General features: G+C 47.9%; 1 protein-coding gene across 1 annotated transcript in view; it reads left to right on the forward strand.

The window, feature by feature from the left end:
• Window positions 1-4,334: 4,334 nt before the first annotated feature.
• tnfrsf1a (TNF receptor superfamily member 1A) overlaps window positions 4,335-24,610 on the forward strand; it is a 31,001-nt gene continuing 10,725 nt past the window's right edge. Inside the window, 2 exon segments of the mRNA NM_001126504.1 lie at window positions 4,335-4,538; window positions 22,854-23,061. Of these exon segments, the coding sequence (NP_001119976.1) occupies window positions 4,515-4,538; window positions 22,854-23,061 (232 nt within the window). The 5' untranslated portion in view covers window positions 4,335-4,514.

Genomic DNA, 24,610 nt, shown 5'->3' on the forward strand with positions numbered 1-24,610 from the left:
GTTATACTCATGGATTGCCCCCACCCTGTAACCCCCTCTTTCTGTTATACTCATGGATTGCCCCCACCCTGTAACCCCCTCTTTCTGTTATACTCATGGATTGCCCCCACCCTGTAACCCCCTCTTTCTGTTATACTCATGGATTGCCCCCACCCTGTAACCCCCTCTTTCTGTTATACTCATGGATTGCACCCACCCTGTAACCCCCTCTTTCTGTTATACTCATGGATTGCCCCCACCCTGTAACCCCCTCTTTCTGTTATACTCATGGATTGCCCCCACCCTGTAACCCCCTCTTTCTGTTATACTCATGGATTGCCCCCACCCTGTAACCCCCTCTTTCTGTTATACTCACGGATTGCCCCCACCCTGTAACCCCCTCTTTCTGTTATACTCACGGATTGCCCCCACCCTGTAACCCCCTCTTTCTGTTATACTCACGGGTTGCACCCACCCTGTAACCCCCTCTTTCTGTTATACTCCTAGGTTGCCCCCACCCTGTAACCCCCTCTTTCTGTTATACTCACAGGTTGCCCCCACCCTGTAACCCCCTCTTTCTGTTATACTCACGGGTTGCACCCACCCTGTAACCCCCTCTTTCTGTTATACTCACAGGTTGCCCCCACCCTGTAACCCCCTCTTTCTGTTATACTCACAGGTTGCACCCACCCTGTAACCCCCTCTTTCTGTTATACTCATGGATTGCCCCCACCCTGTAACCCCCTCTTTCTGTTATACTCACGGGTTGCACCCACCCTGTAACCCCCTCTTTCTGTTATACTCCTAGGTTGCCCCCACCCTGTAACCCCCTCTTTCTGTTATACTCACAGGTTGCCCCCACCCTGTAACCCCCTCTTTCTGTTATACTCACGGGTTGCACCCACCCTGTAACCCCCTCTTTCTGTTATACTCCTAGGTTGCCCCCACCCTGTAACCCCCTCTTTCTGTTATACTCACAGGTTGCCCCCACCCTGTAACCCCCTCTTTCTGTTATACTCACGGGTTGCACCCACCCTGTAACCCCCTCTTTCTGTTATACTCACGGGTTGCACCCACCCTGTAACCCCCTCTTTCTGTTATACTCATGGATTGCCCCCACCCTGTAACCCCCTCTTTCTGTTATACTCACGGGTTGCACCCACCCTGTAACCCCCTCTTTCTGTTATACTCACGGGTTGCCCCCACCCTGTAACCCCCTCTTTCTGTTATACTCCTAGGTTGCCCCCACCCTGTAACCCCCTCTTTCTGTTATACTCACGGATTGCCCCCACCCTGTAACCCCCTCTTTCTGTTATACTCACGGGTTGCCCCCACCCTGTAGCCCCCTCTTTCTGTTATACTCACGGGTTGCCCCCCTATAAACCTTGCTTCTCTCACTTACACATAAAAGCACCCCTAATCATTTTTATTCTGTGTCACTTTGTTATACTCACAGGTTTTCTCCACTCTTTTTCCTACAGTATATGCCCCCCCATATAATTAAAGGTTTCACTCCAATGTCTGTGCTTATTGCCCCTCCTGCCCCCCCCCTTGTGTTTAACACACAGGTTTCTCCCCCTCAGTGATTCTTTCTCCTTCTGCCTTTCTCCCCTTTTGTTCCACTCAAAGCTTTCTCCATACTCTCTGTAACACTCTCTCCTCTATGCCCCCCGTTATACTCACAAGTTACCCCATATTTCATGTAATTACGGATCTCCCCGACTCCCCTCTCCCCCTCACTCTGTTATACGGATCTCCCCGACTCCCCTCTCTCCCTCACTCTGTTATACGGATCTCCCGACTCCCCTCTCCCCCTCACTCTGTTATACGGATCTCCCCGACTCCCCTCTCTCCCTCACTCTGTTATACGGATCTCCCCGACTCCCCTCTCCCCCTCACTCTGTTATACGGATCTCCCCGACTCCCCTCTCTCCCTCACTCTGTTATACGGATCTCCCCGACTCCCCTCTCCCCCTCACTCTGTTATACGGATCTCCCCGACTCCCCTCTCCCCCTCACTCTGTTATACGGATCTCCCCGACTCCCCTCTCCCCCTCACTCTGTTATACGGATCTCCCCGACTCCCCTCTCCCCCTCACTCTGTTATACGGATCTCCCCGACTCCCCTCTCCCCCTCACTCTGTTATACGGATCTCCCCGACTCCCCTCTTTCCCTCACTCTGTTATACGGATCTCCCCGACTCCCCTCTCTCCCTCACTCTGTTATACGGATCTCCCCGACTCCCCTCTCTCCCTCACTCTGTTATACGGATCTCCCCGACTCCCCTCTCTCCCTCACTCTGTTATACGGATCTCCCCGACTCCCCTCTCCCTCTCACTCTGTTATACGGATCTCCCCGACTCCCCTCTCTCCCTCACTCTGTTATACGGATCTCCCCGACTCCCCTCTCTCCCTCACTCTGTTATACGGATCTCCCCGACTCCCCTCTCTCCCTCACTCTGTTATACGGATCTCCCGACTCCCCTCTCTCCCTCACTCTGTTATACGGATCTCCCCGACTCCCCTCTCTCCCTCACTCTGTTATACGGATCTCCCCGACTCCCCTCTATCCCTCACTCTGTTATACGGATCTCCCCGACTCCCCTCTCTCCCTCACTCTGTTATACGGATCTCCCCGACTCCCCTCTCTCCCTCACTCTGTTATACGGATCTCCCCGACTCCCCTCTCTCCCTCACTCTGTTATACGGATCTCCCCGACTCCCCTCTCTCCCTCACTCTGTTATACGGATCTCCCCGACTCCCCTCTCTCCCTCACTCTGTTATACGGATCTCCCCGACTCCCCTCTTTCCCTCACTCTGTTATACGGATCTCCCCGACTCCCCTCTATCCCTCACTCTGTTATACGGATCTCCCCGACTCCCCTCTCCCCCTCACTCTGTTATACGGATCTCCCCGACTCCCCTCACTCTGTTATACGGATCTCCCCGACTCCCCTCTCCCCCTCACTCTGTTATACAGATCTCCCCGACTCCCCTCTCCCCCTCACTCTGTTATATGGATCTCCCCGACTCCCCTCTCCCCCTCACTCTGTTATACGGATCTCCCCGACTCCCCTCTCCCCCTCACTCTGTTATACAGATCTCCCCGACTCCCCGCTCCCCCTCACTCTGTTATATGGATCTCCCCGACTCCCCTCTCCCCCTCACTCTGTTATACGGATCTCCCCGACTCCCCTCTCCCCCTCACTCTGTTATACGGATCTCCCCGACTCCCCTCTCTCCCTCACTCTGTTATACGGATCTCCCCGACTCCCCTCTTTCCCTCACTCTGTTATACGGATCTCCCCGACTCCCCTCTCTCCCTCACTCTGTTATACGGATCTCCCCGACTCCCCTCTTTCCCTCACTCTGTTATACGGATCTCCCCGACTCCCCTCTATCCCTCACTCTGTTATACGGATCTCCCCGACTCCCCTCTCCCCCTCACTCTGTTATACGGATCTCCCTGACTCCTCTCTCTCCCTCACTCTGTTATACGGATCTCCCCGACTCCCCTCACTCTGTTATACGGATCTCCCCGACTCCCCTCTCCCCCTCACTCTGTTATACAGATCTCCCCGACTCCCCTCTCCCCCTCACTCTGTTATATGGATCTCCCCGACTCCCCTCTCCCCCTCACTCTGTTATACGGATCTCCCCGACTCCCCTCTCCCCCTCACTCTGTTATACGGATCTCCCCGACTCCCCTCTCTCCCTCACTCTGTTATACGGATCTCCCCGACTCCCCTCTCTCCCTCACTCTGTTATACGGATCTCCCCGACTCCCCTCTTTCCCTCACTCTGTTATACGGATCTCCCCGACTCCCCTCTTTCCCTCACTCTGTTATACGGATCTCCCCGACTCCCCTCTCTCCCTCACTCTGTTATACGGATCTCCCCGACTCCCCTCTCCCCCTCACTCTGTTATACGGATCTCCCCGACTCCCCTCTCTCCCTCACTCTGTTATATTGTCAGGTCTCAGCCGCACTCTCTGGAATTCTCTCTAGCTCTCCCTTCAAGATCTTTATCTGAGTTGCAGTCTCTGTCAGCCCAGCACTCTCCCTCCCCTCCACCTTTCTCACTTCTCAGCACTCCCTTTTGCTGTCATCACTTCCTGAAACTCTGCTTTACTTGAATTCAGGAAGCTTTTCCCCTTTGAGAGAGACAGAGAGAGAGGGGAGGGGAAGGGGTTTGAAGGGTCTGAGAGACACCAGCCAGAGGGAGACTGCAGCAGCTGCCCGAGAGAGTCAAGTAGAGAGAGAGAGAGACCAACACAAAGAGACCCTAAAGGATGTGGAGCACTGATCAGACTTGTACAAAAGTTGATTAAAGGGGACATTTCCCAAAGAGAAGAGACTGTGGCATTACACTGAGACTTACCTTGGCACCAGCTGCCCAGAGCCTGGCGAGAAAAGGGCACAGATTGAATGTGACTGGAGGAGATGGGGGATTGGATGGTTAGAAGGGAATGGTGAGGAGAGTGACCCGATCCCTTACACTGGGCTCCTGAAATAATCACAGGGACCTGGAGGATGGTCGGCCACCTGCTTCTTATGGTGAGTCTGGGTGCCTGCAGGTTTGGCACAAGAGCTTGCAGTTTATATTTCTATCCCCGCAGGGATTAATCAGAGGTACATTGGCTGGGGGTAATGCAATGAAATCTTGGGGTGCAAACTGAACTTTGTGAAAGACTTGGAGCTGCTCAAGGCAGGAGATTCTTTATGGGCATAGGGGTAGCTAAAGGGAAAAGATGTTAAGGGGCAGGAAGGGGGGGCTTTCTAGAGGCCATATCCTTTTGTGGGGACCTACACAGGCTGACCTGTGTGTAGAAGGGACAGTAAAGGAACTGTGGGGGGTTTTACATATTTATCCTATTTTCTGAAAAAAGGGCTGTAACTGTGGGGTATTGTGTATAGTAAGGTAAGGCAGTATCAGTATCAGGGGAGGTTAGCTGAGGCACAGGGTTTGGTGTAAGGCAAGACAGTGTTAGGGGACTGTGTATAGTAAGGTAAGGCAGTATCAGGTGAGGTTAACTGAGGCATAGTTTGTGGTGTAAGGCAAGACAGTGTCAGGGGACTGTGTATAGTAAGGCAAGGCAGTATCAGGTGAGGTTAACTGAGGCATAGTGTGTGGTGTAAGGCAAGACAGTATCAGGGGACTGTGTATAGTAAGGTGCTATGGGTGCAGTGACACCACAGAGACCGGCCCAGAACCCTGCGCTCTGATACTAAGTGCCTTGTGCTTGTGAGTGTCTGTGTAGTTTGTGATTCTAATCCAGGGGTGCTGGGAGTTGTAGTTTAACAACAGCTCAGGGACAGGATGTTTTTATTTGAGATTCTCTTTTGGAAATGCTTTGGCTATGGAGCTGGTGGCTGAGGGCAAATGCCCTCCCTGCACGGCAATACCCAACACTTCTATTTAATCCCAAACTGCTCTAATATACATAAAATACAAACATAACACATGTATGTACCACTGGTGCCCAGCAGGTGGCCCTTCTGTTATCAACTGGGGGCCCCAAAATGGCAGTTTAATGCGTCTCTTTTATTAAACAACATTTAGCCATGTAGCCCAAATGCTGGGGAGCTCCCCTCTGGCTAACTGTATTGTAGCTCTTTAATAAATATGCCCCTGGGGTCTATCATCCTTTATTGCCCCTGTTTTGGGTAAGTACGGCCATAATAGATCCTTGTGGCCCCCTGCCCTGATTTTTTGATCTGTCTGTTGATCACTGCTATTGGCTGCCACCTCCCCTGGCCCATCTGCCTGCCAGCTGATCACTGCCGCTTGTAGTAGCAACATGTGACATGGGAGTTAAAAATAATCTTTATTAGGCCCCCGGCAATCTGCTGCCAGGGGTAAGATTTATACCTTGCCTCTTGGCTCAGGTTGCCCCCTTTCCAGTAAAAAGAATACATGGTGCCAATGTTAATACAATAGGGAAAAAGATAAAGGTATAGGGCAGTATGAGGCAAAGCAGATAGGCCCAAGCAGGGGGCAGGCAGTAGCAGTGAGGCCCCTCTGACCCACTGACCCAAGCCTACTCTCCTGCCCGGGCCCTTATGGGCCCCACTGACCCAAGCCTACTCTCCTGCCTGGGCCCTCATGGGCCCCACTGACCCAAGCCTACTCTCCTGCCCGGGCCCTTATGGGCCTCACTGACCCAAGCCTACTCTCCTGCCCGGGCCCTCATGGGCCCCACTGACCCAAGCCTACTCTCCTGCCCGGGCCCTTATGGGCCCCACTGACCCAAGCCTACTCTCCTGCCCAGGCCCTCATGGGCCCCACTGACCCAAGCCTACTCTCCTGCCCAGGCCCTTATGGGCCCCACTGACCCAAGCCTACTCTCCTGCCCGGGCCCTTATGGGCCCCACTGACCCAAGCCTACTCTCCTGCCCGGGCCCTTATGGGCCCCACTGACCCAAGCCTACTCTCCTGCCCAGGCCCTTATGGGCCCCACTGACCCAAGCCTACTCTCCTGCCTGGGCCCTCATGGGACCCACTGACCCAAGCCTACTCTCCTGCCCAGGCCCTCATGGGACCCACTGACCCAAGCCTACTCTCCTGCCCAGGCCCCTATGGGCCCCACTGACCCAAGCCTACTCTCCTGCCCAGGCCCTTATGGGCCCCACTGACCCAAGCCTACTCTCCTGCCCAGGCCCTTATGGGCCCCACTGACCCAAGCCTACTCTCCTGCCCAGGCCCTCATGGGACCCACTGACCCAAGCCTACTCTCCTGCCCAGGCCCTCATGGGACCCACTGACCCAAGCCTACTCTCCTGCCCAGGCCCCTATGGGCCCCACTGACCCAAGCCTACTCTCCTGCCCAGGCCCTTATGGGCCCCACTGACCCAAGCCTACTCTCCTGCCCGGGCCCTTATGGGCCCCACTGACCCAAGCCTACTCTCCTGCCTGGGCCCTTATGGGCCCCACTGACCCAAGCCTACTCTCCTGCCTGGGCCCTCATGGGCCCCATTGACCCAAGCCTACTCTCCTGCCCGGGCCCTTATGGGCCCCACTGACCCAAGTCTACTCTCCTGCCCGGGCCCCCCCCCTTCCCCAAACACAAAGTAGGAGGTAGGAGGAAGGGAGGTAAAGGGTATGTTGACCCAAGCCTACTCTCCTGCCTGGGCCCTCATGGGCCCCACTGACCCAAGCCTACTCTCCTGCCCGGGCCCTCATGGGCCCCATTGACCCAAGCCTACTCTCCTGCCTGGGCCCTCATGGGCCCCATTGACCCAAGCCTACTCTCCTGCCTGGGCCCTCATGGGACCCACTGACCCAAGCCTACTCTCCTGCCCAGGCCCCTATGGGCCCCACTGACCCAAGCCTACTCTCCTGCCCGGGCCCTTATGGGCCCCACTCACCCAAGCCTACTCTCCTGCCCGGGCCCTTATGGGCCCCACTGACCCAAGCCTACACTCCTGCCCGGGCCCTTATGGGCCCCACTGACCCAAGTCTACTCTCCTGCCCGGGCCCCCCCCCTTCCCCAAACACAAAGTAGGAGGTAGGAGGAAGGGAGGTAAAGGGTATGTGCCGGGGAGGGGGGTGGATGTTGAGAGGAGATCCCTTGAAGTCGCTGCCCCGGTGGCCCCCAGGTGCCTCAGTCTGGTGGCAGCCAATAGCAGTGATCAGTAGTCAGGCCAAATGGTCAGGGCAGCAGGCCCGGACTGCCAATCTGTGGGTTGTGGCTAATGCCAGAGGGGCTGCTGTAAGGTGCCATAGACCAGGGGTGGCCAGACTTTTTTTGTCCGCGATTGACCGGACCGATACGGAATGCGGACGTGCAGCGTGAATGCGTGGGTACGAGCACTTCCGCAACCCTGGCTTCATCGCGATCCACCAGAAATCCACGGGGGATCAACTGGTGGACCACGTTTGATGTATTGGCCACCCCCGCCATAGACAGTCACTGTTTATTAGGCTGCTGGGGGGCTGTTTGGGCCTCTGTGTACTTGTAATGCCGGGGCCTGTATTGTATCCCAGTCTGGGCCTGCAGCTCAGGCAGCAATAAGGATCAATTATGGCTTTAATTACAAAAAATAGGGGTAAGGTGCAAAGCACCATGGGTATTGGACTTGGGATCTTGCTTCCCTGGCACAGCCCCCCAGCTGGTGAGGCCCAGGGGCTCCCAAGATAAGATAAAATAATAATGAGGCCTAATTGCGCAAGAAATTCATCACTTATCCCCTACGTATAGCACAAACACTTTCACAAAATGAATTGCTGCAGCCTTGCACAGACTGATCTTCTGAGCACTTTTGCAGTTTACATAAATTGTTCTATTCTGAAAGTCTCTTCCACTTCCTGCTGCTTCCTTTCCCAGGTTGTGCAGGGGGATAGGAACCAATCAGCAGCTAGGCTGACCTGATAGGGAACTGAAACCTGTCTGTGCTTGTGTGACTCCTGCATAAAATGTGATTGGCTCTCCCCCTCCTACTGTGCTTCTGGCAGGGACCGTTAGGACATGCCCACCCCTCATTTGGAACAGAGACAGGGACCTGAGAGGATCTATAGGAAGCCCCAATAAAGGGGCAATTTTAATGTTTAGCCCCCAGTGACAGGGCAAACACTTGTTTCTGTAGAGTTGGTGTGCTGTAACTCTCACAGCCTGTAACGAGTTTTGAAGTGAATCACTGACCTATCAGCAAACAGCCTGTACTTCCCCCGCCGGCCATTGGGTTCATACAGTTCTTCAGAAATGGGGGCTTTGTAGGCACGGTTACGGCACGTCTCTGTTTAACTCCGTATGTGCTAGACAAGTAGAACCAATGCCAGCGCTGTCGGCTCTCTTTGCTCCGCCCTGTACTGTGTGTTTATTCACAACATGGAAAGAATAGAGTGGCTTGGCACACAAGAGGTTAAAGCCTGGGCTAATTTCATACTTTAATAGATTGAGCAATAGTGGGAGTTATGGATAAAACAGCAGTGGGATTAACAGCTGGGGGGGTACCAGGAATTCCCAGCGCCACTGTGACTGGAATGCCATGAAAATTAAAATATTTGTGTGCTTGCACAGGGTATTGTAATATATGGGCTCTTCAGCCATTCTCTCCTCTCACACTGGCACAGATACCATTTCATGCCTATACTGCAACAGTCCTGCCCTGCTTTATGGCTGTGATTCTAGCTATCTGTATAACAGAGCATTCTGTCACAGTGGCACAGATCCTATCTGATCCCCCCCATTGTAAGCAGCAGTCCTACCCTGCTTTATGGCTGAGATTCTAGCTATCTGTATAACAGAGCATTCTGTCACAGTGGCACAGATCCTATCTGACCCCCCCCCATTGTAAGCAGCAGTCCTGCCCTGCTTTATGGCTGAGATTCTAGCTATCTGTATAACAGAGCATTCTGTCACAGTGGCACAGATCCTATCTGATCCCCCCATTGTAAGCAGCAGTCCTGCCCTGCTTTATGGCTGAGATTCTAGCTATCTGTATAACAGAGCATTCTGTCACAGTGGCACAGATACTATCTGACCCCCCCCATTGTAAGCAGCAGTCCTGCCCTGCTTTATGGCTGAGATTCTAGCTATCTGTATAACAGAGCATTCTGTCACAGTGGCACAGATCCTATCTGATCCCCCCATTGTAAGCAGCAGTCCTGCCCTGCTTTATGGCTGAGATTCTAGCTATCTGTATAACAGAGCATTCTGTCACAGTGGCACAGATCCTATCTGATCCCCCCATGTAAGCAGCAGTCCTGCCCTGCTTTATGGTGAGATTCTAGCTATCTGTATAACAGAGCATTCTGTCACAGTGGCACAGATCCTATCTGACCCCCCCCATTGTAAGCAGCAGTCCTGCCCTGCTTTTATGGCTGAGATTCTAGCTATCTGTATAACAGAGCATTCTGTCACAGTGGCACAGATCCTATCTGATCCCCCCATTGTAAGCAGCAGTCCTGCCCTGCTTTATGGCTGAGATTCTAGCTATCTGTATAACAGAGCATTCTGTCACAGTGGCACAGATCCTATCTGATCCCCCCATTGTAAGCAGCAGTCCTGCCCTGCTTTATGGCTGAGATTCTAACTATCTGTATAACAGAGCATTCTGTCACAGTGGCACAGATCCTATCTGATCCCCCCATTGTAAGCAGCAGTCCTGTCCTGCTTTATGGCTGAGATTCTAGCTATCTGTATAACAGAGCATTCTGTCACAGTGGCACAGATCCTATCTGATCCCCCATTGTAAACAGCAGTCCTGCCCTGCTTTATGGCTGAGATTCTAGCTATCTGTATAACAGAACATTCTGTCACAGTGGCACAGATCCTATCTGATCCCCCATTGTAAACAGCAGTCCTGCCCTGCTTTATGGCTGAGATTCTAGCTATCTGTATAACAGAGCATTCTGTCACAGTGGCACAGATCCTAATTATTTAGCAGTATGTGCGATTGGGTAATCCTAAATAGAAAACTGCAATTTTAAGTACTAAGGGCCGCCCCCCTGGGATCATAGGAGTCACAGTGCACACAAACAAGCCAAGGCACACATACATGCTAGGCCCCATCAGCCAATGAATTGGCAGAGTTCTGCCTTTTGCTCCCACACTACTTCCTGTTACAGTTAGAGCTGCATCACTTCCTGTCAGCTGATCTCTGAGGGAGCACACAGCCCATCACAAAATGGTGGCTCAAGGGAAAGGATGTAAAAAGCAATATTTACTGTTTAATTGGTCACTTAACATAATATAAACTATCTGTTGGCTAAGTATTCATTCTGGGGCTATAGTTTTCCTTTAAGGCTCCAGTGCAGTCGTCTCTACCTGAACTTTGTGATAACATCAATTTAAATGCATCCAATCATCATGGACACTTTATAATCTCTTAAATAGGTTGAGAATGTCACATTCCCTGTCAGTGTTAGATCAGCTTGTTCGGTCAGGCTGACCAATGATTGGGTCTTTGACCAATACCAGCACCTATGGGGGGCTAAATTGGGATGATTAAATTGTTTGGGCCCAAGCTCAGAGCATGTCAAGGGTTGTCATAGACTTAATTGAGCCTAACCCATATCTGCAAAATATAAAGTGAATAAAGTACCCTCTTTTGTAAAATAAAAGGATATTATAAGTCACAGCAGAGTTCCATAACCATAGAAAAGCACCATGCCGAAGGTCGAGGACTTTTATACAGGCCATGGATCTCCAAGATGACTTCTAATATTTACAACTTTATTTATTTACAACTTTATTTATTATAAAATACAAGTTTCAGTGAGTCACGACAGAAATTACATCACTAAGCTCTGATTATAACAGAGAACATCAACAAACACCATTTATAAGGATATAATGTACAGAATGTATTGACCACAGCACATATCTGGAGAATGGGGATAATTGTAAACTGACTGTTGGCTCTAATCTTCCGTTGCTTTCAGTTACTTTTTCCTCCCACTGTTATATTTGATGTTTTTATTGCCCCATTTCCCTCTGCTTTCATATCCTTCCTTCCAAACCCACTGTAGTCCCTCCTCATCTTCTTTTTCCTTTGCCTGTCTGGAGCCTGATGGGGTATGATGGAGCCTGATGGGGTATGATGAAGCCTGATGGGGTATGATGGAGCCTGATGGGGTATAATGGAGCCTGATGGGGTATGATGGAGCCTGATGGGGTATGATGGAGCCTGATGGGGTATAATGGAGCCTGATGGGGTATGATGGAGCCTGATGGGGTATGATGAAGCCTGATGGGGTATGATGAAGCCTGATGGGGTATAATGGAGCCTGATGGGGTATAATGGAGCCTGATGGGGTATGATGGAGCCTGATGGGGTATGATGAAGCCTGATGGGGTATAATGGAGCCTGATGGGGTATAATGGAGCCTGATGGGGTATGATGGAGCCTGATGGGGTATGATGAAGCCTGATGGGGTATAATGGAGCCTGATGGGGTATAATGGAGCCTGATGGGGTATGATAGAGCCTGATGGGGTATGATGAAGCCTGATGGGGTATAATGGAGCCTGATGGGGTATAATGGAGCCTGATGGGGTATAATGGAGCCTGATGGGGTATGATGGAGCCTGATGGGGTATGATGAAGCCTGAGGGGGTATAATGGAGCCTGATGGGGTATAATGGAGCCTGATGGGGTATAATGGAGCCTGATGGGGTATAATGGAGCCTGATGGGGTATGATGGAGCCTGATGGGGTATGATGAAGCCTGATGGGGTATAATGGAGCCTGATGGGGTATAATGGAGCCTGATGGGGTATGATGGAGCCTGATGGGGTATGATGGAGCCTGATGGAGTATGATAGAGCCTAAGGGGGTATAATGGAGCCTGATGGGGTATGATGAAGCCTGATGGGGTATAATGGAGCTTGATGGGGTATGATGGAGCCTGATGGGGTATGATGGAGCCTGATGGGGGTATAATGGAGCCTGATGGGGGTATAATGGAGCCTGATGGGGTATGATGGAGCCTGATGGGGTATGATGGAGCCTGATGGAGCATAATGATGGAGGTGGGGCAGGGCCTCCAACCCTTGGTAGTAGGGAGCTACTAACAGCTTGTGATACTGAGAGACTGATCTGAACAGGGTTCTCCCATTGGGCTAAAACAGAATGAACTGCTACTAAAGGCCAGAGATTTGGCTTAAGCCTTGGGGTGCAACCGCAGAGTGACAGAATGTGAAACAGACCTACACATGCCCAGGAGCTATCCCATTGCACTATAGCAAGGCCTCCTACTCAGGGGGTGTTTGGGGTGCTGTTGCCTTGAACCCCATTTGTGTGTTTATCTTGGCTCTGCCTTTCTGGGCACCCAGACCTATGGCAAAGCAAGGGGAAACAGGATTTGTTAGCAGATAAATGTTTTGAAAATGGCTAGCTATCTAATTACTAAACAGGTTAATCCTCATCAATATCTGTGTATATTAATTATACGACTATGTGTTACCTCTATGGGGGACAATTATGGCACCTTCAGGAATGAGAGCACCAATAGCTACATTTAAGCGACAGTCACAACTAAAGCTGCAAGGAGAGCTGTGATCTGGTGTGAGATGGTGTCGGCCCATTGGTTGCCTTATCTCCCTGCCGGGGTGTTTCAGCGGTTACCGTCGCGCCTCGGTGCTTCAGTCGATGGAGCGCAGCCTTTATGACTCACAATGAGATGAGAGATTTGTCTTTTGTGGTTGCTCTTATCTTCATGGCTGCTTTGTAATGTCAAGTGTGCGCCCCTGTGGGACCAACCAGCCCCCTGCCCAATACCCTTATATGTACATATGAAAAACTCAGGCACCAACATGGGTTATATGATAAATGCCAACAATAATAACAGACCATAAATATTGTTTTTAACCCTTCAATACCCGCCAGGCTAACACCAAACCGCTATCCTGCCCATCTCTGCAGCTGCTGCCTGCCTGAACAGATACATGAGTAGCGATGAGCGAATCTGTCCCTTTTCACTTTTCCGGAAAATTTGCGAATCTTTCAAAAGATTTGCGAAACGGCAAAAAATTTGCGTAACTGGGAAAATGTCACTCGTCAAAAAATTGTTGCGTGCAACAATCCTTTTGACGCGCGACAATGCTTTTTGACGCGAGAGATAATTCTTTTGATGAGACAATTCTTTTGATAAGAGAGATCATTCTTTTGATGAGAGACAGTTCTTTTGATAAGAGAGATCATTATTTTGATGAGAGACAGTTCTTTTGATAAGAGAGATCATTCTTTTGATGAAAGACAATTCTTTTGATAAGAGAGATCATTCTTTTGATAAGAGACAGTTCTTTTGATAAGAGAGATCATTATTTTGATGAGAGACAATTCTTTTGATAAGAGAGATCATTCTTTTGATGAGAGACAGTTCTTTTGATAAGAGAGATCATTCTTTTGATGAGAGACAATTATTTTGATAAGAGAGATCATTCTTTTGATGAAAGACAATTCTTTTGATAAGAGAGATCATTCTTTTGATGAGAGACAGTTCTTTTGATAAGAGAGATCATTCTTTTGATGAGAGACAATTATTTTGATAAGAGAGATCATTCTTTTGATGAGACAGTTCTTTTGATAAGAGAGATCATTCTTTTGATAAGAGACAGTTCTTTTGATAAGAGAGATCATTCTTTTGATGAAAGACAATTCTTTTGATAAGAGAGATCATTCTTTTGATGAAAGACAATTCTTTTGATAATAGACAGTTCTTTTGATGAGAGATAATTCTTTTGAAAAGAAAGATAATTCTTTTGATAAGAGACAGTTCTTTTGATAAGAGACAGTTCTTTTGATAAGAGACAGTTCTTTTGATGAGAGACAGTTCTTTTGATAAGAGACAGTTCTTTTGATAAGAGACAGTTCTTTTGATGAGAGACAGTTCTTTTGATGAGAGACAATTCTTTTGATAAGAGAGATCATTCTTTTGATGAGAGACAATTCTTTTGATAAGAGACAGTTCTTTTGACAAGAAAGACAGTTCTTTTGACAAGAAACACAATTCTTTTGACAATTTTTGGACACGCTGCAAATTTTGTTGGCCGTTTCGTGAAAAAAATCCGCCAATGGTGGAACATGGAAATTCGCAGCGAATCCATGCCTGGCAAATTTTCTCTCCCATCACTATACATGAGGTCCCATAGGGGAAGCCACATTGGCTATAGGAACATAATATCTGAGGTTCCGTTTGTTACAAAGGTGCTAGTGAGGGCCATACATTGCAGTTTAAAAGGGGCTATAGAATAGACTTGAAGACCCCAGGGCTCCTCTGCACCCCAGTTTCACACACACACACAAGTCAGGACCGCAGTGCTTGGAACATCCAGCACCTCAATTGATAGAAGTTTCAACAAAGTCTTTTTTGAGGGACCATAGGTTCAGGGGATACACGGGAAAATAGTAATGTGCAATGGTCGCTCAAGGTCCAGTCATTCGTTGGCAGGTAGCAAACATCTGATTGGTTGCTGTTGGTTACTAGACATGGAGCAAACTGTGCACTGGTTTACCCCTGGTGAGTTCCACTAAGGGGGGTATGAACTCACGTAATAATTAGGCTAGCAATGCTAAACCTTATCTTTGGGGTTCTCTAGCCGCCCAATGCCACCACAGCCCTTTATCAGTGAAGATCTGTGCCCCTCAGTGCTCTGAGCATGTGCAGTGCCACTGACACCGACAGGATGGCTTTAAAGGAAAACTATCCCTCGGGAATGCAGACTTAACCAACAGAAAGTTGGCAGTTTTCTATTAAGGATTACCCAATGGCAAATACCACAAAAAAGGCCTGGATCATTGCTGTTATAGGACTGTTGGGCCTCTGGGGTTGCACAGTAAGTTCATTATATAACAAACAACATTTCTAGCTTTATCCTTTTTTAGGCTTTACTTCTCCTTTAGAAAGATTTCAAGCGATTATTAGCGATTTCATTGAATAGAATAAACAGTATATTCCCTTTAGCTACTGGGCAGTTCTTCTCTTTCTGCTCGGGTCCCTCAAAGGCTTGGACTGTAGGTTAGTTGTGTTCGTGACCATCCTGTTAACCACTTGGTCTAGGAGTGAATTTCACTTTTGTGATTAGTCACGGGAAACATTAACTCCCCTGAGGTGTCGGTAACGTGATTAACGCCTCACCCACACGGCATTTTTCAAGCATCTGTAGTGAGTGCTCTTAGTGTGAACCGCAGTGGCCGCAGAACAAGGTATTGATGCAGGAGGGAAAAATATACCTATATCTACACGCACAGGAACAGTGAATAATATGCCCCCTAGTGTCATTCATGAAGGTAATATTAGACTTCTAATATCTTCTAAGGTGGGTACTTTATTCATTATAGTAACTCTAAGGGGGGCTCAACTTGTGATCCCAATTCCTGTTACTCTTATTTACATCATGAACTCTGGGGCTATAGGCGCAGGTGTGGGGTGCTGCTGGTGGGGGTTGCAGGTCACTCCCACAATTGCGGGTGGCAGGAGCATCACAGGTAGGCGGGTATCTGAATTGATCTCCTCCCATCTCCTTTCCCCTTCCCTTGGTCTCCTCGAATGTCTCCATTCCCCTCCCTTGGTCTCCTCCCCATGTCTCCATTCCCCTTCCCTTTGGTCTCCTCCAAAGTCTCCATTCCCCTCCCCTTGGTCTCCTCCCATATCTCCATTCCCCTCCTCTTGGTCTCCTCCCATATCTCCATTCCCCTCCTCTTGGTCTCCTCCAATTTCTCCATTCCCTTCCCCTTGGTCTCCTCACATGCCTCCATTCCCCTTCCCTTGGTCTCCTCCAAAGTCTCCATTCCCCTCCCCTTGGTCTCCTCCCATGTCTCCATTCCCCTCTCCTTGGTCTCCTCTCATGTCTTCATTCCCCTCCCCTTGGTCTCCTCCCACATATCCATTCCCCTCCCCTTGGTCTCCTCACATTCCTCCATTCCCCTTTCCTTGGTCTCCTCCAACGTCTCCATTTCCCTCACCATGGTCTCCTCCCATGTCCCCATTACCCTCACCATGGTCTCCTCACATGTCTCCATTCCCCTCCCCTTGGTCTCCTCCCATTTCTCCATTCCCCTTTCCTTGGTCTCCTCCAAAGTCTCCTTTCCCCTCACCATGGTCTCCTCACATGTTTCCATTCCCCTCCCCTTGGTCTCCTCCCATTTCGCCATTCCCCTTTCCTTGGTCTCCTCCAAAGTCTCCTTTCCCCTCACCATGGTCTCCTCACATGTTTCCATTCCCCTCCCCTTGGTCTCCTCCCATTTCGCCATTCCCCTTTCCTTGGTCTCCTCCAAAGTCTCCTTTCCCCTCACCATGGTCTCCTCCCATGTCTCCATTCCCCTCCCCTTGGTCTCCTCCCATTTCCCCATTCCCCTTTCCTTGGTCTCCTCCAAAGTCTCCATTCCCCTCACCATGGTCTCCTCCCATGTCTACATTCCCCTCCCCTTGGTCTCCTCCCATGTCTCCATTCCCCTTCTCTTGGTCTCCTCCCATGTCTCCATTTTTTTCCCTTGATCTCCTCCCATATGTCCAAGGGGTGCCAGACAGACAAAAGTAACGAGCAGATTAGTATCTTGCCCAATAATGATGATAATGTTGTGTGATGTCATAGATTCCAGAATGTGATGTCACACATTACCAAATTTATTGAGGTTTTCTATAAATCAAATCCATACATCATACATTATGAAATGTTTGCCTGTCACGTTCTTCACAGTTTTCTGACGCTCTTTCTTATGGTGGGTTTCCCTCTCTCCCTCTCTCCCTCTCTCTGTGCCTGGAGGTGGAGCTTGGCTAATAATTCTGTTGGGGGGAAATGATTAAAGGTTGAACTGTCTGATAACAAAGGGCGCTCATGTGTTTGTTTCCCGTGGCTCTCAGAAGCACTGGGTCTGAATAAAACCTCCAGGCGGTGTTGTTCCATTCCAGCCAAGGAAACCCAGGGGGAAGGGGAGAAAATTTGACCTAATTTACAGGAAAGAGAAAGCAGAAGAGACGTTTCCTGAGAGTCAGGACGCGGCACAAACAGCACTCGGGGGTCACGGGAAACTCGACTTCTGCTTTATGCACAATAGACTTGTGTTCTTAGGGACTCAGTGTGATTTTATCTGTTTATTCTTTAAACAAACACTGCAATCATTTCCCCTTCTACATTCATATACTCTCAAGCTACTTTGTTTTAGGCTATTAGCCAAACAGGTTTGGAGGCCAAACTGGATGACACGTGACAGTTCGGCCCATGGTCTTCCCACTAGGGATGCACTGAATCAGCTATTTGGGATTCAGCCGAAACCTGAATCCTTTGTAAAAGATTTGGCCGAATCTCGAACCAAATCTGAACCCTTATTTGCATTATTAGGACAAGGAAGTTTGCACTTGGAAATTAGGACAAGGAAGTGCTAAAGAGAAGTAATCAAAGAGTGTTCAGCTTCATGTGATAAAAAGTCATGTGGTATTGAGGTTTACGATTTGGTTTGGCCAGGAACTTGGACTCAGGTGGATCTGAATCCTGCTGGAAAAGGCCAAATCCCAAACTGAATTCTGGATTTGGTGCATCCCTACTTCCAACCCCATCGGTATGGCCATTGCCCTGAATGCACTAAGGGTGCCCATACAGGGGCAGGGTTCAGCTGCCAATTCGGGTTCTTCAGACTGATTCAGCAGCTTATCTGCCCATGGAGGGGCACCCTACCCAACTGATACCTGGCCTAAAATTGGGCAGATCTTGATTGGGCAGGTTTGATTTTCCAGTCAGATTGGGGACTGCATTGGCTTGTTGATACGGTCCTTGGTCCGACGTCACATCACTAAAATGTACCCCTTAGGAAACATGCACTTACCTGGCAGGTGTTCTCCATGAAATAAACCCAATAGGGCTGTTCTGCCCCCAATAAGGGGTAATTATATCTTAGTTGGGATCAAGTACAGGTACTGTTTTATTATTACAGAGAAAAGGGAATCATTTAACCATGAAATAAACCCAATAGGGCTGTTCTGCCCCCAATAAGGGGTAATTATATCTTAGTTGGGATCAAGTACAGGTACTGTTTTATTATTACAGAGAAAAGGGAATCATTTAACCATGAAATAAACCCAATAGGGCTGTTCTGCCCCAATAAGGGGTAATTATATCTTAGTTGGGATCAAGTACAGGTACTGTTTTATTATTACAGAGAAAAGGGAATCATTTAACCATTAAATAAACCCAATAGGGCTGTTCTGCCCCAATAAGGGGTAATTATATCTTAGTTGGGATCAAGTACAGGTACTGTTTTATTATTACAGAGAAAAGGGAATCATTTAACCATTAAATAAACCCAATAGGGCTGTTCTGCCCCCAATAAGGGGTAATTATATCTTAGTTGGGATCAAGTACAGGTACTGTTTTATTATTACAGAGAAAAGGGAATCATTTAACCATGAAATAAACCCAATAGGGCTGTTCTGCCCCAATAAGGGGTAATTATATCTTAGTTGGGATCAAGTACAGGTACTGTTTTATTATTACAGAGAAAAGGGAATCATTTAACCATGAAATAAACCCAATAGGGCTGTTCTGCCCCAATAAGGGGTAATTATATCTTAGTTGGGATCAAGTACAGGTACTGTTTTATTATTACAGAGAAAAGGGAATCATTTAACCATGAAATAAACCCAATAGGGCTGTTCTGCCCCCAATAAGGGGTAATTATATCTTAGTTGGGATCAAGTACAGGTACTGTTTTATTATTACAGAGAAAAGGGAATCATTTAACCATGAAATAAACCCAATAGGGCTGTTCTGCCCCAATAAGGGGTAATTATATCTTAGTTGGGATCAAGTACAGGTACTGTTTTATTATTACAGAGAAAAGAGAACTATAAAACTATAATTCCTCGAGAGGGTTCCTATGGGACTCTGGGAGTTGCACAATCATAGACTTTAATATAAAGAATAACCTGCTCGCATACCTTCCTGCTTGGATTCCAAGCCATTTCCTTATCCCTCCTGTATAATGAGGTGACTAAGAAGCCTGCCCTGTGCCCCGGGGCACCCACTCCCTCTTCCCAGACGCTCCCACATTGGCGAGAAAACGCTTGTAGATGGGAAAGGTATTAAGGAAGCAAAATATATTTCAGTCTATGTCACACATTGCACCATAAGCGCCAGAGTGTAACTATAGGGGGGCAGTTGCTGGGGGCTCAGTTGGGTGATGACTAATAAATATGTTCAAGACATGTTTAGGAAGAATTCCTTTAAAGGGGTTGTTCACCTTCAAATAAACTTATAGTATCATGTACTTAGATTGTAAGCTCTACGGGGCAGGGACCTCCTTCCTACTGTGTCTCATACCACATTGCACTTATATATATATATATTTAATGTATTTATTTATTATAACACTTGTCCTCCCTGTGTGTAATTTTGTATTCTGTAAGACTGTACAGCGCTGCGTACCCTTGTGGCGCTTTATAAATAAAGTTATACATACTGTACATACATACATACATGTAGAGAGTGCTATTCTGAGTCAATTTGCAATTATTATTATTATTTCGCTTTTTTTGTTCAGCAGCTGAATTTGGAATTTCAGCAGCTATCTGGTTGCTAGGGTCCAATTTAACCTAGCAACCAGGCAGCGATTTATAAAGAGAAACTGGAATATCAGTAGAGGAGGCCATACATAGAAAGATAAGTGATTAAAAGCAGCAATGACAATACAATTGTAGCCTCACAGAGCAATAGTTTTTTGGCTGCCGGGGTCAGTGACCCCCCATTTGAAAGCTGGAAAGAGTCAGAAGAAGGCAAATACTTCATAAAGTATAAAAAAAAATGAAGAGCAATTGAAAAGTTGCTAAGAACAAGTTGACCTGAAGGTGAACCACCCCCTCAATCCCAATTAGGTTGCCCTAAAGTGCCCCCCAGTAACATCTAGTAAGGACTGTAACACACCCCATTACTTGTGGAGGCAATAACAACTATGATCTCCCCCAGAATGGGAGGCGCCACGTAAATATCACTTGAAACTGAATTGGGTTTTTAAGAGGTTTTTTTGGGTCCGGGGCAACCTGAGGCGCTTACTAGTCACGGGCACGGAAATCATTTGGGGGGGGGAGTAGTGGCATTTCGACTGACACATCAAGTAATAGCGTATTTTATTGTATTAACTCCAGCACTGTAGACTCAGGGTACAGGGGGTAGGAGGGTAGACAAATGGGACAAAACTCTTGTAGGAGGGTAGAATCTAATATGGCATTAAGGAATGAAAAATATCTCCCCCCTGGCTGATACCCCCACCTGTAAGTCTCTTCCAGGGGCCCATATCACTATAACTCATTGTAAAATCAGTCCTATTAGCATTGTGTGGCGCTCCCACTCTCCCCTTGGGATACGCGCCACTCCCTGCAGCCCCCTCCCCTCCCCACCATTTACCTACATTCTGGGGATATACATTACATTGCTGGAATTTGCCTGTAGGCACTTCCATTGACTTTTCTGTAATGTTTATTAACATAGAGTATGTAGGGACCCATAGGGTTAAATGGCTTTAAATCCCTACAGGTTCAGGCCCAGTTCTGGGCTCCTACATAGAAGGTGGCAGTTTTGGAGGTATCTCTCCCAGGCCATATTGCCTGTAGTGTAGGGATCCCTGTGGGTAGGGAATCAGGATAGAGAATTCCCTGAGGAATCTACTAAGGGGTGTAGCAGAGTGAGATTCCTGCCAAGTCTGTACTCAGCGGAGTGTCAGTCTGTATTACACTCTGTATGTGGTATTGCCTGTACCACTGGCCCCTGAGAAGCTGTATTGTGAGTGACCCTGTGGGGGTTAAATAAACACTTGTTATTTTGTTGTTTGCAAGAACCTCAGGCGCCCTCTGTTTTTATTTTTCTGCATAGCAGCAAGAGAGGTGTAGTTGCACAACCCCCTCACCTTCCTCTTCCACTTAGCGAAGGCCCATTCTGGGTAAGAGAGTACAGTGTAACCCATGTTCTACTGGTACCAGTCCGGGAAGGCAGCTATTGAGCTGAAATAGAGGTTACAAGTAACTCCCCTTTACATGGGTGCAGAGATCCACTGTTCATCCAGTTATATATAATATATAAAGGGCTATGGGTTTATTGCTTCTGCCTCTAGTACAATGTAGCCTTTATATTGATTTCTATGTACTCAGTATATGTTGTTGCTTTGTAAAATAATGTAATAATAATAATAATAACAATAATAGCTTCAGTAGATATTTTTAAAATGTGTTTAAATACAAAGGCCCCTGGTTGCTTCTATTTATTGATCCATCTGCAGTCCAACGCCTTATATTCCATATTCCAACTGTATTTATAGAACAGCTCTTTGGCACATTAGCGGTTTAGCTCATCCTTTTGCTACTCAAATCAAATATTTCCAATATGGAAAATCTGAAAACATAATAAATTCATGATATTGCACTTGCGCCCAGTAAGATTTCAAACAGACAGTAACAACTTTCCCAGAATGCACCTGACTGGGTATCATTAGTGCCTTGTTTATTAGGAGTATTAGTTTTGGAATCTACCCTATTCCAGAGTTAAGGTCCCCATACATGGGCCGATTGTAGCTGCTGATATGGGTCCCTTGGACCGATTCAGCAGCTTATTGGCCCGTGTAGGGGAAATAACGACAGACATGCCCGACCGATATCTGGCCTGAAATCAGGCAGATATCAATCAGGCAGGTTAAAAAATTCAGTCGGATCGGGGACCGAACCGACTGCGCCTATTCCAGTCGTTATAATTCAATTGTTTGGCCCGAGGGCCAAACGACCGAATTAGCCTAAATTCACCCGATATTGCCCACCCGTAGGTAGGGATATCGGAAGAAGATCTGCTCACTTGGCAACCATGGCCAAACAACCAGGAGAAATACCCCCAGAATGAATACTTAACCAACAGATATATATTAAGTGGCCTATTAAAGAATCTCGCCAAACTGGAATATATATATCAGTAAATATTGCCCTTTTACATCTTTTCCCTTGAGCCGCCATTTTGTGATGGGCTGTGTGCTCCCTCAGAGATCAGCTGACAGGAAGTGATGCAGCTCTAACTGTAACAGGAAGTAGTGTGGGAGCAAAAGGCAGAACTCTGTCCATTCATTGGCTGATGGGGCCTAGCATGTATGTGTGCCTTGGTTTGTTTGTGTGCACTGTGAATCCTATGATCCCAGGGGGCGGCCCTTAGTATTTAAAATGGCAGTTTTCTATTTAGGATTACCCAATGGCACATACTACTAAAAAGGTTTTATATATGAGTTATTTTATGCAATATATTTTTATAGAGACCTATACTAAAAGACCTACAAAGACATAAGAGACTGCCTCTGTTCTCCGGACCACGATCCTTAGAAGATTCAGATGGACAATGCCCACCCCAGTGTCTCTATGATCTAACTCTTCACGTCAACAATTTGTCCATTTTTCTAATTCGTGCAGGTTTTATGGCTCGGGGTTGCTCCCAGCTTTTCTATCGATGTCCCGTTACCAGCCGCGATTTTGATCAGAGGAGAACCCGTGAGGGTGACGGCACTTGGGGGGCGGCAGAGGAGATCCCTGCCGGAGAATGTCACCGAGGAGACAAAGTGTGCGGGTGATGAATACAAACACCCAGACCTAAACCATTGCTGCAAGAAGTGTTCTGCAGGTAAGTGACTCTTTGGAGTAGGATCTCTTGCTCCTTTGGTGACTGATAGCATCTTCATCATCATCATCATTAATTCTTTTATCAGCATAACCAAAGCTGGTCATCCATGGGCTAAAGGTCCCCAGGATAATTCGATCGTTTGGCCCTGGGGCCAAACGATCGAATTATAACGACGGGTATAGGAAAAGTCGGTCCAGGAACCGCATCAACGAGCCGATGTGGTCCCCGATCTGACTAGATCTGGACAATTTCAAGCCAGATATCAGTCGGGAAGGCCGGTTGGGAGTGCCCATACACGGGCCGATTAGCTGCCGAATCGGTCTAAGAGATCCATATCGGCAGCTAGAATCGGGCCGTGTATGGGCACCATAATTGAAGATGCCGGCTTGGCCCCTCCGGACTGAGTTGGCAACGTATTGGCCTTATTGGATTAAAAACACACCCATAGTCAATGCTATAATGTTATCAACACCAGAGAGATCTGTATAATCAAAAGCTTGCAAACGAGTTTCCTGTCTCTGGTTAATGAAAGGAAGGTTCATCATCTTAGGTTTCCAGTCAGTCGGGGTTGTGGCTTTTACTGTAATCCTGATACAACCCTTCTGTGGCTACAAGCAGCCTTGCCATCTCATTGTTTTCAACCCAAACTCCTACCGAGCCAACATGCTGCAAGGCTGCACAGTGCGTTGGTTTCTATGATTGTGCAGCACGAGGCCGGTATCGGAACTGCTGAGTTATACGCTATGGAGCAGGGGCCATGTTTTCAGCTATTTTTGTCTCCCCAAGGAAGAGAGCAACCCACTCATTCTGTCACTGTAGCGCTGATACTTACACTAACCCAGCAGATATAAAGCTTCATTCTGTGACCTACTTGTTGTGGGTCTCAAATCATGGCAGGGTTCCAACTCATACTGGCATTGGAACAAGAGAACTTGCCCCAGTCCTGGAAAGCTAAAAGACAGAATATAATTGGCCAATGCAGCAAAATTCATCTAGACATGTAGCTCTGATGTCAGACTATGCCCAACCATGGAAGTTCCTTTAGGTCGTCACAATTTTCTTTTGAACTGAATGATGTGGCAGATCATGCAACATGAGAGCGTAATCCCTGTGATGTCAAAACAGGTTTGCTCAATCTGTTGGCTGTACATTCATCACAACTGGGGCAATGGTTATTATGCGATGAGAAGCCTAATTTAGCCACATTTTTTTCATTTATATCTCTTTCATTATATCTCTTGAAACCAAGACCTGAGTCTTTATGGCTCTGTGTGTCTCCAGACCAGAGATACATACAAAAGCACTTTCATTATATCTCTTGAAACCAAGACCTGAGTCTTTATGGCTCTGTGTGTCTCCAGACCAGAGATACATACAAGAGCACCTTGATTATCTCTCTTGGAGCCAGAACCTGACTCTTGATGGCTCTGTGTGTCTCTAGACCAGAGATACATAAAAAAGCACCATCATTATCACTTTTGGAACCAGACCCTGACACTTGATGGCTCTGTGTGTCTCCAGACCAGAGATACACACAAGAGCACCTTCA

This window comes from Xenopus tropicalis, chromosome 7 (genome assembly GCF_000004195.4).
Source record: "Xenopus tropicalis strain Nigerian chromosome 7, UCB_Xtro_10.0, whole genome shotgun sequence".
Classification (NCBI taxonomy): Eukaryota; Metazoa; Chordata; class Amphibia; order Anura; family Pipidae; genus Xenopus; species Xenopus tropicalis.